The sequence below is a fragment of the Trichosurus vulpecula genome, chromosome 9 (genome assembly GCF_011100635.1).
Source record: "Trichosurus vulpecula isolate mTriVul1 chromosome 9, mTriVul1.pri, whole genome shotgun sequence".
In the NCBI taxonomy this organism is placed as follows: Eukaryota; Metazoa; Chordata; class Mammalia; order Diprotodontia; family Phalangeridae; genus Trichosurus; species Trichosurus vulpecula.
This window is the reverse complement of record NC_050581.1, coordinates 6,092,062-6,105,951: the sequence shown is the minus strand read 5'-3', so window position 1 is coordinate 6,105,951 and position 13,890 is coordinate 6,092,062. Positions and strand designations below refer to the sequence as shown.

Below are 13,890 nucleotides of genomic sequence, written 5' to 3'. Positions count from 1 at the left end.
TTAAAGGAAGCCAGAGAAACCAGTAGGCAGAGACGAGGGAGAACATTCCAGGCACATGGGACAGCCCTGAGAAAATGTCCACAGCTGAGATGAAGTGGAGTATCAAGGAGGCCAGTGTTACCAGATTGAGGAATACATGGTGAGGAGTAAGGTGTAAGAGGACTTGAAATGTAGAAGGGTCTAGGTTATAAAGAGCTTTTAATGGTGTATATAAACAGAGCATTTTGTATTTGATCCCGGAGGTGATATAGGAAACCATTGGAGTTTATTGAGTAGGGTGGTAGTATGGTTTGAATTGCCACTTAGAAAAATCATTTTGGTGGCCGAATAGAAGTTAAATTGGAGTGGAGAAGACTTGAAGCAGGCAGAACCACCAGTAGACTGTTGCAGTGGTCCAGATGCCCAAGGGACATGTACCAAAGATTAACCATCTAGATTTGAAAACTCAACATGAATCCTAGGAGCTTCTCCAGAGGTAAGCATCTCAATGAGAGAAATATGTAAATCATTTAAATGTGATGCATGTAGAAAGGCCTTTCAACTAAAAGGAAAGCTTAAGGAACATGAGAAACTTCATACTATTGAGAAACCTTATCAATGAAATAAATGTGGTACGGCCTCCCACAGGTACTCAGACTACTGAACATCAGAGAATTCATACTGGTGAGAAACCCTATATATGTGAGAGGGCCTTTAGACTTGGGCATTTGCTTTACGCATTCCTTAATCAACATCAGTCTGTTCATTCTGGTGAGAAACCATTTGAATATAATGAATGTGGTAAGACTTTCTGATAAAAAGGACAGTTCAAGGATCATCAGAAAATTTATAGTGCAGAGAAACCTTTTCCATGTAATGAATGTGGCAAGGCCTGCTGGCACTTAAATTTTAATAAATAATCACAAAACACACACACACATACACACATACACCATGTTCTTCTTACACTTTTCCTTTCCTTTCCTCAGCTACCTTAGCTACTGACTAGTCCCGCAGTGTCATTATAATTCTTTTACCTTTAGAATGTACCTCTTTTCCGCTGGTTTTCCCAGCTTTGTGTACTTCACTACCATTTCCACTTCCTTCATAATCACATTCAGGAATATGTTAGAATCCAAATGGGATTGAGTCACTATTCTTAATAGTGGAAACTTTGTCAGAAAAATCTTGCAGATCTTTTCCATCTATTTGTTGTCTTTCTACTTTCGTTCTTAATTGCCTTAGTGATGATTTTGTTTTCTTGGATCTCTCCCCAAGCTTTCTTTAGATGGTACCCCTCCCCCATTATTGTTCTATATGTTCTGTGAGTCAGTAATGTTCATACTCTCCCACCACCCTTCTCCACAAGATTTTAGGAATGAATCTGTATTCTGAATCAGGATTCACCTTGATTTCCGTATCTGTCTTCTTGGCAAGTAGATTAAGTGTTTGCTAATAACTAAAGTGTTGTTTGTTTGGTTGGTTGGTTGGTATTTTCAAGTTCCTGTCATCTCTCCATTATGGCAGTTGATTTAACTAATGTGTATTAAATTTCTGTGTGCAGTTTTTATAAGCAAGCCTTCTGGTTCATATAACAGCATTGAAAAGTGATAGAAAAAAAAGGCATAGAAAAATCCAGCTTTCCTCATATAAACCGTAGCTAATATCTAAAACCAAAGACCACTGATAATGAAAACTGCAAAGAATCAGAAATGTTTCCTCCGTGCAGATCAGAATCTTAGGGGAAAAAAAAGATGATTACAAGCCACTGTGGGCAGGTAAAGGGCTTTCACGAGGAGGCCAGTATAAATACCATTATTTATACATATAAATATGGAAGCTGTTGGAGTCAGGAAGAGGGATTATGTTAGCAAAGTTAGTGCAAATTGAGGTAAACTAGCTGAAAACCAGAGGCATCCAGGGCAAGCTCCCACAAAAATACCTGAAACCAGTCACCCAGTGCTCTGAGCAGGGAGTTTAAAGTCAGTGCAAGGTCTAGTAATCAAATCAAAGGCCTGAACCCAGATCATGAACTATTCTGTCAGAACAGAAGGAGGGAAAGAACCTACCCCAAAATGTCACTGTGTAGGGACACAGGGCCTCATCTTTGCTCCTTAGCACATTTAGAGCCATAACAGTTGGTCAAGCCAACTCTGTACCTGGTTGCTAGCACTAGGAGGGTTTGTTAGAAGGCTTAAGATCAGTGTAGTTTCCAATATTCCTCTGGGGCCTATCAGGCCCACAGCAAGGGATGGAACCAGTTTCAAATCAAGGATTGTGCAAAGAGAAGACAGATTTTGGTTGAAGCCAGAGCCCGCGATGGACTCACAGGAAGATGAGACAGACTCTAGGAATTGAAGCAGAGAGTGGCACTTAGTACCAAGAAAGCCTTCTGGATTGGCAAAAGAAGTGGGGCAGCGACACCTACTCTACAAAAGAGATAGGACCAAACAAAGACAACTCAAGCCATCCAAAAGGGTTGGCGGGAACTAGCCTGACCACCAAATTTCTAAACCAAGATTTGAGACTGAAAAAATGAGTAAATATAAGAAAATGCCCCACATAATGAAGAAAAAAATAGTATGGGTTGAGAAGACTCAGAGTAATCCCCAAAAGAAGAGAGTAACTCCCACAGCAAATACAAGCAGAGCCTCGGAGGGAGAAAACAATAGCTTGGCCATAAGGGCTACAAGAATTACTAGAAGAAATAAAGCAAGGAAAAAGAAATTTGGAATGAAATAAGAGTTTAGGAGGGGAAAAAAATGAAAGGAGCACAAATAAGTTAGATCGTTAAAACATTAACCAGATTGTAGACTGAGAAATAAAGTAGGGCCTTGGGGAAAATCTTTGTAGCAAGTTTCTCAACTAAAGGTGTCATTTCTAAAATATACAGGGGACTAAGTAAAATTTACAGATATAAAAGCCATTTCCCAATTGACAAAGGGTATGAATAGGGAATTTTCAAAGGAAAAATCAAAACTATCCGTAGTTGAACAGAAAAAAAAAATGCTCTAAGTCTAAATCATTATCGTTTAGATCAGGCCTGCACAACAGAGTAGCCTGCCAAACGATTTTTCCCCTTTTTATGCTTTTCTCTCTTTCTTACTTTTCCTCCTCACCAGTGTTTCTTTTCCCTTCCCCCTCCTACTTCCTATACATTAAAATAGATTTCTGTTATTCCATCTTTGAGCCAAATCTGATGAGAGTAAGGTTAAAACAATGCTTTCCTCCTTCTCTTCTTTCTTTCTACTGTAATAAGTCTTTGCACCTCTTCCTGTTATGTAATCTACCCTTTTCTGCCTCCTCCTTTCCTCTTCTAGTACAATTCTTTTTTTTTCACCCCGTAATTAATTTTTTAAACATCACATCAAAACCAACTTGTATCTACACCCTCTGTCTATGTATACCCCTTCTAAATGTCATAATAAAGATAACAGTTCTCAAGACTTAAAGGTATTATCTTCCCATATATGGATGTAAACAGTGTAACCTTCTTGAATAACAAATGTTTTTTTTTTCCTTTCCTGTTTACCTTTTTATGCTTCTCTTTAGTCTGTATATGAAGCTTGAATTTTTTGTTCACCTCTGTTTTTTTTCATCAGGAGAGTTTGGAAGTCCACTGTTTCATTGAATGTCATCTCATCCCCTGAAAGATTATGCTCAAATCTTCTGGGTAGTTGATTTTTGGTTGTAATTCAAGCTCCTTTGCCTCCTGGAATATCATATTCCAAGCCCTCCAGTCCTGTAATGTAGAAGCTGCTAGGTCCTGCATAATCCTGACTGGTTCCATGATATTCAAATTGTTTCTTAATGGCTGCTTGCAGTATTTTCTCCCTGACCTGATAATTTTGGAATTTGGCTACAATATTCCTTGGAATTTTCATTTTGGAATCTCTTTCAGGAGGTGATCGATACAGTCTTTTAATTTCCACTTTACCCTCTGGTTCTAGGATATCAGGACAGTTTTCCTTGATAATTTCTTGAAAGATGCTGTCTAGGCTTTTTTTTTTTTTATCATGGCTTTCAGGTCGAACAATAATTCTTAAATTATCTCTCCTGGATCTATTTTCTGGGTCCTGCTGGAGCACCAGGGCACTGTCCCAAACTTCTTTTGCTGGGATTCAGGGGTCCAGTCACTGCTTTTGTGTGCTGGGGCCTCAAACGCTGACAGCTGGAGGCTCTAGGAGTCTGGCAGCTTATGTGAGATAATAACCCCTGCCCCAATTCTCCCTCTTTCTCCCCTAGTTATCCTTCCCGTCCTTTTTTTTTTAAACATTAAAACCTTTCAAAAATCATCCCCTGGTTCTCCATCTTATCTGACTCCTTTTATGGCCCCTGATGTTGTTACAGTTCTTAGAGAATGTATGTCTCATTTCCACCCTTTGCCCCTCCACAATCAAAAGCAAACACTTCATACAGTCTTTTCTGATTACACTTGAATATATTTTCTATGTTTATTTTTATTCCTATGTTTATATTGCAAAGTTTCTATTCAGCTTCCATCTTTTCATCAAAAATGCTTGGAAGTCCTCCCTTCCTTTAAAGGTCCATTTTTTCCCCTTCAGGATTACATTCAATTTTGTATTTTACGTGACTTCAGATGTACAATGGGTATTGTACTTCTTGCCTTCTCAATGGGTTGGCAAAGGGAAAGAGAGAATTTGGAATATTTTTTCAAAAGGCGTATGTATATACACTTTAGCTAGATAAGTTATTCTTGTTTGTAAGCATATATTATTTGCCTTTTGGAATATTGTTTTCTAAACTTTCCATTCCTTTATAGTAAGTATGAGTGCTAAATCTAACTGTGGTTCCTTGGTACTTGAACTCTTCCTTTGTGCTAATTTGCAGTATTTTTTCTTTGACATGAAAGGTTTAGATTTTGGCTCTGGTGTTACTGTGTGTTTTCACTTGAGGGGTTCTCTCACATGAATTCGTCATTTTTCCATCTTGTCTCTAGTTCAACTAGATCTAGACAGTTTTTTTCTTTATTTCTTCAGCTATGAAATCCAAGTACCTTTTGTTTTTCTTTTACTTTTTGTTCATGGCTTACAGGTAACGCAGTGATTCTTAACCAGTTTTCCTTGCCATGTTTTCCAGCATAGTTGCTTTTGATGTGAGATACCTTATGTTTTCTTCTTTTTTTTTTTACTTTGTTTTAATATTTCTTTTCCCATGGAGTCATTAACTTTTGTTAGGTCTATCTTAATTTTGAGGTAGTCTATTGTTTGGCTTTGTGCTTCTTGAGGTAAGATGTTAATTTTCTTTCCCAGCTGTTTGAGGCTCTGCTTGTAGGTATTTTGGAGTTCTCTTTTTTTGGACTTGTCTCTTGGTCCTCCTTGGCATCATAATGGCCCTTTATCTTTTTTTTTTTTTGCATATTATTCTTCCTTTGATCTTTGAGCAACCCACCATTGTCAGCCTAGCTAGGAGCTCTTACAGCTGTACCTTCAATCTTTGCCCCTTTAGGAGACAGCCTTTTTTCTCTTGCTATTGGCCTGGTCCCCTGTGGGAGAGAACACTACTCTCTTTGCTGACCCCACCCCCTTGGGCTTGTAATACTGGGCTAGAGACTGAACTCATCATATGCCCTGGGCAATCCTGTGTTGATGTACTGAACACTGAGTCCATGTTTCCAGTATCCTTGGGGGATCTGGAACTGCTGGCCTGGTCCACTGGATGAGTCTGAAGTCAGCTCTGTGTGTCCCTGAACTGCTGACTTATTTCACAGCTCCAGACACTGAGTCAGTGATACCTGTCTAACCCTACCTTGGTCATTGCATGTAGTTCAAATTTATAATCTTGGGCTTGAAAAATCACTCATCTCCTTCGATCTCTCAATTGCTACTTAGTCTAACATTCTTCTTAGATAGTTGTTGGAGTAGTTAGGGGCAGAAGGGCTAAATTCCTTCCTTCTATTCTGCCATTTTGGCTTAGTCTCTGATTTTTTAAAAACTAATAAAATACACAAATCATTAGCTAACTTTATCTTTTAAAAAATGGTGAGAAAACTGAATTTCTAATATCAAAAATGAAAAAGAATTCACAGCAACTGACAGAATAAAGGAAATTATTTGGGACTATTGTGCCTATGTGTGTGCCAATGCAACTGATTACTTAAATGAATAAATATTTTAAAGATACAAAGTACCTAAATTAACAGAACAAAAAAAAACCTTATCTCAGAAAATGACATTGAATAAGCTACAAATGAACTACCAAATAAAAAAATCTTAAGGACTAGATGGGTTTTGAAGTGAATTCTACCAAACTTTCAAATAATGATTATAATATTAAACAAATTATTTACGAGAATATGGAAGGAAGAGATGCTAACAAATCCTTTTAATGTAATGAATGTCGTCTTAATATCTAACCAAGGAGTGATAAAACAGAAAAAGCAAACTGTGGACAAGTATTTCTAATGAACATCATTGCTGAAATATTGAGTAAAATATTAGTAAGGGGTTACAACATTGTAAAGAGAACATACAAATTACTAGGTTGGATTTATGCAAGGAATGCAAGATTGGTTTAATATTAGGAAAATTATCAGTGTAAAAGGTCATGTTAACAAAACAATAAAAAATACATGAGAACATCAAAAGATGCAAAAAAAGCTTTTGACAAAATATTGTACCCTCTTTTGTCAAAAATATTAACATAATTTTTTTTAACAAAAACACTAAAAAAAAGAAATAAATCAACTATTCTACTTAAAATGTATCTATCTAAAACCAAGAGCTAGCATTATTTGTAGTACAGAAATGTGAGAGGACTTTCTAACAATATCAGGGATAAGTCACCTCTATTATTTTATGTACTTCTAAAAATATTAGCCATAGCATTAAATAAAAAACAAATAGAATGAGTACGGGCAAAGAAGAAATAAATCATTGCTTATTGGAAACAACATTACTTAGAGTATCCTAGAGATTCAATTAACAAGTAAAATAAGTAATAAGTAAGATAATAGTATTATCAGCAAGATCCAGTAGAAAGAGAAAGAAAAAGAATTTCTATTAAAAATAACTAAAGAATGTAAAATATTTGGGAATCTAGCTACGAATATATAGCAATTATGAATACTGTTATAAAACAGTCTTTCCAGAAATAAAGATAGGCTTGAATAATTGGAGAGATTTAACTGCTTATGACTTTAGCCATGCCAATATAATAAAAATGACAGTGCTAGCTAAATTAAAGATTCAGAGTCATTCAGATTAAACTACCAAATGGCAACTTTGCAGGGGACTAGAAAAGAGAGTTCAACTGGAGGAGCAAAGAGTCAAGACACTCAAGGGGAATAATGAAAAAAGTGGGAATAAAGAGGGCCTTGTAATGTAAGATCTCAAACCATACTTAAAAGCAATAATCATGAAAATTGCTTTGTGCTGAAAAGAGAAAATTTTTCAGTGGTACAGATTAGATATCCAAGAATCTTAAGCAGTTGAATAGTAATATTGTGTTTGAAAAAAACTGAGAATAGTTATTGCAATAAGGACTCACTATTTGACAAACACTGCTGAAGAAAGCTGGAAAGCAGTATGGCAGAAATTAGATTTAGATAAAATTTTTTTACCATGTACCACGAACAACCTAAATGCTTATAAGACCGATGAGTAGGAAAACAGATACCTTTCACAACAATGAGGAGAGTAAGAGTTATTGACCAAATAGAATCATAGTAGTTAAAATGGACAGTTTTGATTACACAAAATTAAAAATTTTCTGCACAAACAAAATCAGTCACATTAAAACTTAGAATGGAGACATTTACCTAGGGGAAAATCTTTGTAGCAAATGCTTCTGTAGAGATCTGACCTCAAGATGTATGAGGAATTGATATAAAAATTTGAGAACCAGAGCTATTCCCCAGTTGATAAATGGTAAAAGCATATGAACAGGCACTTCTTAAAAGAATAGCAAGCAATGACTACCTGAAAAAAATTCTTCAAATATAACTAGCAGACTGAAAGAAATTAAAATTAAAATTATGAAGTCCAACTCACTCATCACATCTACAAAGTCTCCCCTTATTCTAATCATCTTCACATAGCTACCAAAATGATCTTTCTAAAACATGTCTGACCACACTCCTATCTAATAAACTCCCGTGGTTCCTTATTACTTCTAGGATCAAATAGAAAACCCTTTGTTTGCCTTTTGAAAGCCTGTACAACTTGACTCCTTTCTACATTTCCAGCTTTGATGCAATCTACTCCTCTTCTCTATACTCTTAAATTCCAGTGACACTGGCTTTCTTGCTATTCCTTACACATGACAATGTATCACCTGACTCTCTGGCCTTTTCACTGGCTCTAACCTAAGACTGGAATGCTTTCCCTTTTCACTTCTGTTTGCTAGCTGCCCTTGCTTCCTTCAAGACTCGGCTAAAATCCTACCTTATGCAAGAATACTCCTCCACTACTGATACTTTTTTCTGGGATTACCTTCCCATTTCCACTGTATATATCTTGTGCATGCATGGTTTGCATGTTGTCTCTCCTATTATAATGTAAGTTCTTTGAAATCAATGACCTTTTTTTTTTTTGCCTATCTTTGTATTCTCTGCTCTTAGCACAGTGCCTGACACATAGTACTGCTTAATAAGTGCTATTGAGTGACGACTTAAGTGAAGATGATTAAGAGTTCTTGTTTAGGATTCTCTCTCTCTCTCTCTCTCTCTCTCTCTCTCTCTCTCTCTCTCTCTCTCTCTCTCTCTTTCTCTCTCCCTCCCTCCCTCCCTATCTCTCTCCCTCTCTCTCTCTCTCTCCCCCTCTCCCTGTATCTCTGTCTCTCCCTTTTAGATTTAGGTTGCCAGTAAATCTAGAGACAGGAAGGACTAGGTATCTGATATTCCTTATTTACCTCTGGCTTCTCCCTAGAGGGTCGGAAATATGTTGGGGAATTGACTAATAAAAACCTCTCTCAGGAGGTAGAAGATATAGAGAAGTGAAAAGGAAAATGAGATATGTAGCTGGGTGTGGGAGTAGACAAATAGGTTCTTATTAATCTTCTTCTCCTTCTTACATGGTGCTGTGGAAATGGTCCTGAATTTAGAGTAAAGAGGGCCTGGGATCAAATCCCAGTTCTTCCACTTACCACCTCTGTGACAGTGTCAAGTCACTCAATCCCTCTGATCTTCACTTTCCTCCTTAGTAAAACAAAGATCTCTTCTGATTCTAAATTTGCAAGACTGTGATACCAAATCAATGAGCAGTAATAGGCAATCTGTCAGGTTGGAATAACTATTAATCTTTTCAGGTAAAGGCAGTTCCATTTTGAGAAGCTTCTGTGGCAACAGTAGTGGCTATTTCAAGGCAGAAAGTGGTTTGTTGGGGCCGGGGGGTGGGGGGTGGGGAAGGAAAAATAGTTGGGAAAACATTTTTGTTTGATTTCCTTCATGTGCATGCACTACCCTAGATGGTCAAATGTGAATTGTAAAATAGAGCATTCAGCACAGCTGACCTGAAATCCAGCAGAGCTACTTTGAATTAGTATTCTAATACAAATCTCACCTTTTGCTTATTAAGAATTATGCGTGTTGTTAATATTGTTTATCGCCTCTGACATTTTTTCATTAGCCAGCCTAATAAAGACATGTACATGTACGCTTAATTGCAGGATAATTTGTATGATTTTTAAAACTTCTGTCTTCTCCCCAAATACATTTAATTGATCAGTTGTGATTCCAGTATCACCTCTTTTCACTTCCTTGTCATGAACATCCTTGGGCTGTATTTAAGTCTTTGTTTCCTCATTTCAGCCAGTTCATCCTTGATTTAGCAAGAATAATAGTACGTGCTCTAAAGCTTTCCGCTGTTTGCCTTGGGTGTTGTGCTAATGCATGTGGCCGCATGATAAAGTAACCTTTACATGCATAAACTGGTCCTTACTGCAGTTTGCTGCCCTTTTGTGTCTCCCATGTATGTAAAAGTACTTTATAATTGCTGCACTGTACAATCCATTCTCTTGTTTAAAACTTTGTTGCCGGAAGGCATCTGTGTTGTTTGTTGAGGTAAGAATGATTCTGGTGCACACAAATAGCTACAGCTACTCTTCAGAGAAAAAAATGTTTCTTTTCCCTTGCCTCTGACACCTTTTAAGTTTAAAACATGGTTTTATTAAAATGTACCAACCACCTCCTGCAAAAGTTTTGTTCAGTTACAATTGTAGTGTTTCCCCATGGTCTTACGTGGGGTATTTTCCCTTTGAGCTAGATGAAAAATAAGGGAAACAGTAGAACATTGTTACTCTCAGTTCTTGGAAGAAAGCTCTTTGTTCCCTTGGAACAGACAGAAGCAGGGCGGGCATCTGGGTGTCAGGCTGTGACTGTTGCTGTTGAGACAGTGTACTGGTTTACTTATTTGTTTATTTTTCTGCTTCTTTTCTAGGGATTTATTTGTGGCTTTTCAATAGCAACAGGTGCAGCAGCAAGACTAGTGTCAGGATACGACAGCTATGGAAATATTTGTGGGCAGAAAAATGCAAAAGTGGAAAGCGTACCTAACAGTGGCCTCGACCACACCCATCGGAAGTGAGTAAATGAGTGTTCTGTGGTGAACGTTGAAGCACTTTAATAGCTTTCGGAAGGCACGTATTTGTAAACTATTCTTGTTAGCAACAACTTTCCTTGTTAATTTTTAAAATGTTGCTTTCTTTTACCTCAGTAATTCCTCATTTTCGGCAAGAAAAACCATTTCTGGTTAAAATTAGGTGCTACAATTAAAATGTGCACATTTGGGTTTTTTTAATATGTGCACATAGACTTGATTCTAGTAAATCTTTTGCTTATGCATGTGCTCCTCCCATTTTCTCACCATTGTCAGGTTTGATATTAGAATAAATGTTTAAACTAGAGAACAAAGCATAACATTTTTCTTTGGCACATTATATTTGGACAGGAAAATAGAGAATGGGCTTGTTGAGTTTTTAAATGTGTTAAAACAATGAGGATATCTTTAGGATTTTGTTGTTTGTGACTACTGTATAGAACACCAATTTTGTAACATAGTTTTTAGGGTTTTAGATTTGGTTTTCTCACAATCATCTTGTAATTTTCATGAAACATTTTGAAACTATTATTTAAACTAGATTTATTCATTTTTATAGTTTTAAGTTTAAAGGGGATGTGTGTTGTTGAATGTGATTCATTTAGACCATTTTTATGTTTGGTACCACCATATTTGTTAGTACTGTATATTTTTAATGACTCATAGGACTCAAGGTTTTGAGTACCTCTTTAGATCATTGTAATTAGCAGAATATAGTTTTGAGATGATAGAGTAAATTGAGTCCATTAATGTTTTTACATAAGTTATGAATGCAAACCAAATAGCCAACCAGACATGAAAGAATTAAAATGATTAATCAGGATTCTGTTTATTAATGTTATTAAAAATCATTTGTGTTTCTTAACACGGTATATCTTGGTTATAAACAATACATGAAAATATTGCATGAGCCTAGTTTCTTATTATGAAATATAATACCCCTGAAATTTATGCTTATTTATGGAAATGAACAGTTATAATTTCCTGTTGAGTACTAAAATTTTTCACAAAGGTGAACTAGTTTGGTCAAAACAAATACATTTGACAACAGAAGCATAAAGAATGAATTTGCTAATTCTTCTGTTAGTCTTTGGTATGACTATTATACTTACTTTAGTACCTAAAGGATCAATGATTTCATCATCTTGACAAGTACTCCCTGGTACCTTTGAGTTGTAATTGAAAAAATTCATCACCTTCTACTCAGTAGCCAATCTTGGTGTGGTGATAAGCCTCTTATAATTTAAGTGAGCCAGCCCTCGGAAGACAGAAGGATCGTCTTTTTCCTGGATTGTTTTTAAAGCCTTTCACCTTCAACCAGCAAGAGGTTGTATTCCCTGGCATATCCTTTGAGGGACTGAAGGACTTCCACAATGAAGAACTGCAGAAATGTGTCCACAGTTTGGAGCAATTTAGTCACACAACTATTTTCTATGCTCTGTCCATATTCTTTTAACTAGATTACCTCTGCAGTTCTTTTTTTTTTAACTTTCATGCTTTTTGAAGGTTAATTAAAGGTTCCAATGTTACTTGAGTACTAAACAACAACAAAACCCAAATTGAAGATAGAATTCTCTTTTTAATCCTACTCTTCTCAGCCGACTAGTCCAGATTAATTTAAATACATGAAAATTTTTTTCTTATGGGCCTTCTATAGCGAGTGTATAAAGACATAGCTATCAGCAAGGCTACTGAGCTTTAGGTAGATACCACTTTTTGCATTTAAACTTCAGGTACTGAGTCCTCTCCTCAGAGTAACCTTTAATTATATTGGAGGCAGATTTGAAAACCTGGAGCTGTTAATAGTCTATGAATATACCTTTTCCAAAGAGTACCCTGACATACTTATTATTTTATAAAAAGCATTCGCCTTGTCTCCAGGTGGCTAGCCTTATCAAATGAGCCACTCACATGTGAGCTGTAGGTTGGACTCTATGTGTGTTTACGCATGCTTGAAAATTTTCTCCACCCCTCCCCCTCTTAAGTCCTATGACCTTTTTATCTGAAATACAAAACTATAAATTTCAAGTATACGATTTCAGTGAAATCGTAATGCTGTGAAATTGGAAGGGGGAAATGAAAACAGTAGTCTTTGGCACAAGAAACAGAATAGTGATCTCAGCGTACTTGAGATGATGTGTTCTTCCTGGGAAAAGAAACCACGGTTTACAAAACAAGTACATACAGTGCAGTCTGCTTTGCATCCTCTGCCTTAAAGGGTCCGTTTTAAGTGAAAGAACATGTTGAATTGTGTGTCACGTTCTTGTTTCATCTCTGCCACCTTTGCTGTCTCCTCTCTTGACCATTATTTTTGACCTCTCACCAAAGGGTGAGCCCTTTACCATTTGATCATCTCTGTAAACAGATGTACTTACTACGTTCTACAGTTTATCCCCTTCCTTTGGCTTTCCATGAAATCATTCTGATAATCCCCAAATTTCTTTCTCCAGATATCCTATATCTTTGGCAGTCTACTAGATATTTACATTTGTTTGTGCTTCTTTTACTTAAAACCCAGAATGCCTAAAGTTGACTCTGAACCCAATTGCCCATTTTTCCTATTTCTGCCTTGGACTTCCCTATTCTGTTTTCCCAGGCTTAAAACTTTGCAGTTATCTTTGACCCATTCATCTCCTTCATCTTTTTTATCCAAACAGTCACCACATCCCATCAGTATTCTATTCTCTGGATTCGTCATTTTTTGGATTAATAATCTGTTATTTCAGCCAGCACCCTCGTTATACAGATTATTGCTGTATTCTACTAGGAAGGTTCCCTGTCTCCATAATATTCTGTTCTTCTACAACAGAAAACACTTATAAACATGTGCTATGTGCAGAGCAGTGAGCAAGTTGCAAGGATGATTCAGAGTTTTGATGAGGCAGTCTTCTTTCTTGATGAAGAAAACCGTTATTGTAGATTTTAATTTAAAAGGCTTCTTATTAATCAGTCCAATTTTGATCCTTTTTCTTTCAGTTGATATTTTTGACTGGGTGCAGTATATGCAACTGGTTAATCAAGCAGTACAGAAAAATGACAGATAAAACCATATCAAATAGATAATCCTTAGCATGCAAACAGTTTGTGTTCCAGAAGCTGGTTTCTTAGTCACCTACCTGGAACTTGAGAATTATTTTCCCAGAGAAATAGACTTAAAATAATCTTAAAAGGTTACTGATTTCTGAGACTAGCCTAGAAGTCATTTTAACCTTTGTTAGCGCTAAACTATAGTACTAATATTATAGAACCTAATCATCATTTTAAACATTGTTTTCATTAGAAAATGTGCTGAGTCCCAGTTAGGGACACAAGACTAACCTGAAAAAACTCCCACTCCTGCTTCCTGTATCAGCTA

At 36.5% G+C, this 13,890-nt stretch overlaps 1 protein-coding gene across 2 annotated transcripts in view; it reads left to right on the top strand.

Moving 5' to 3' along the window:
* The window catches only part of SLC44A1 (solute carrier family 44 member 1), a 218,154-nt gene that overhangs the window by 73,524 nt on the left and 130,740 nt on the right, over nt 1-13,890 (top strand). For both annotated transcript variants that reach the window (XM_036738123.1, XM_036738122.1), the window contains exon 3: nt 10,377-10,519. In XM_036738123.1, coding sequence (XP_036594018.1) covers nt 10,377-10,519 — 143 coding nt within the window. The remainder of the gene's footprint in view (nt 1-10,376; nt 10,520-13,890) is intronic.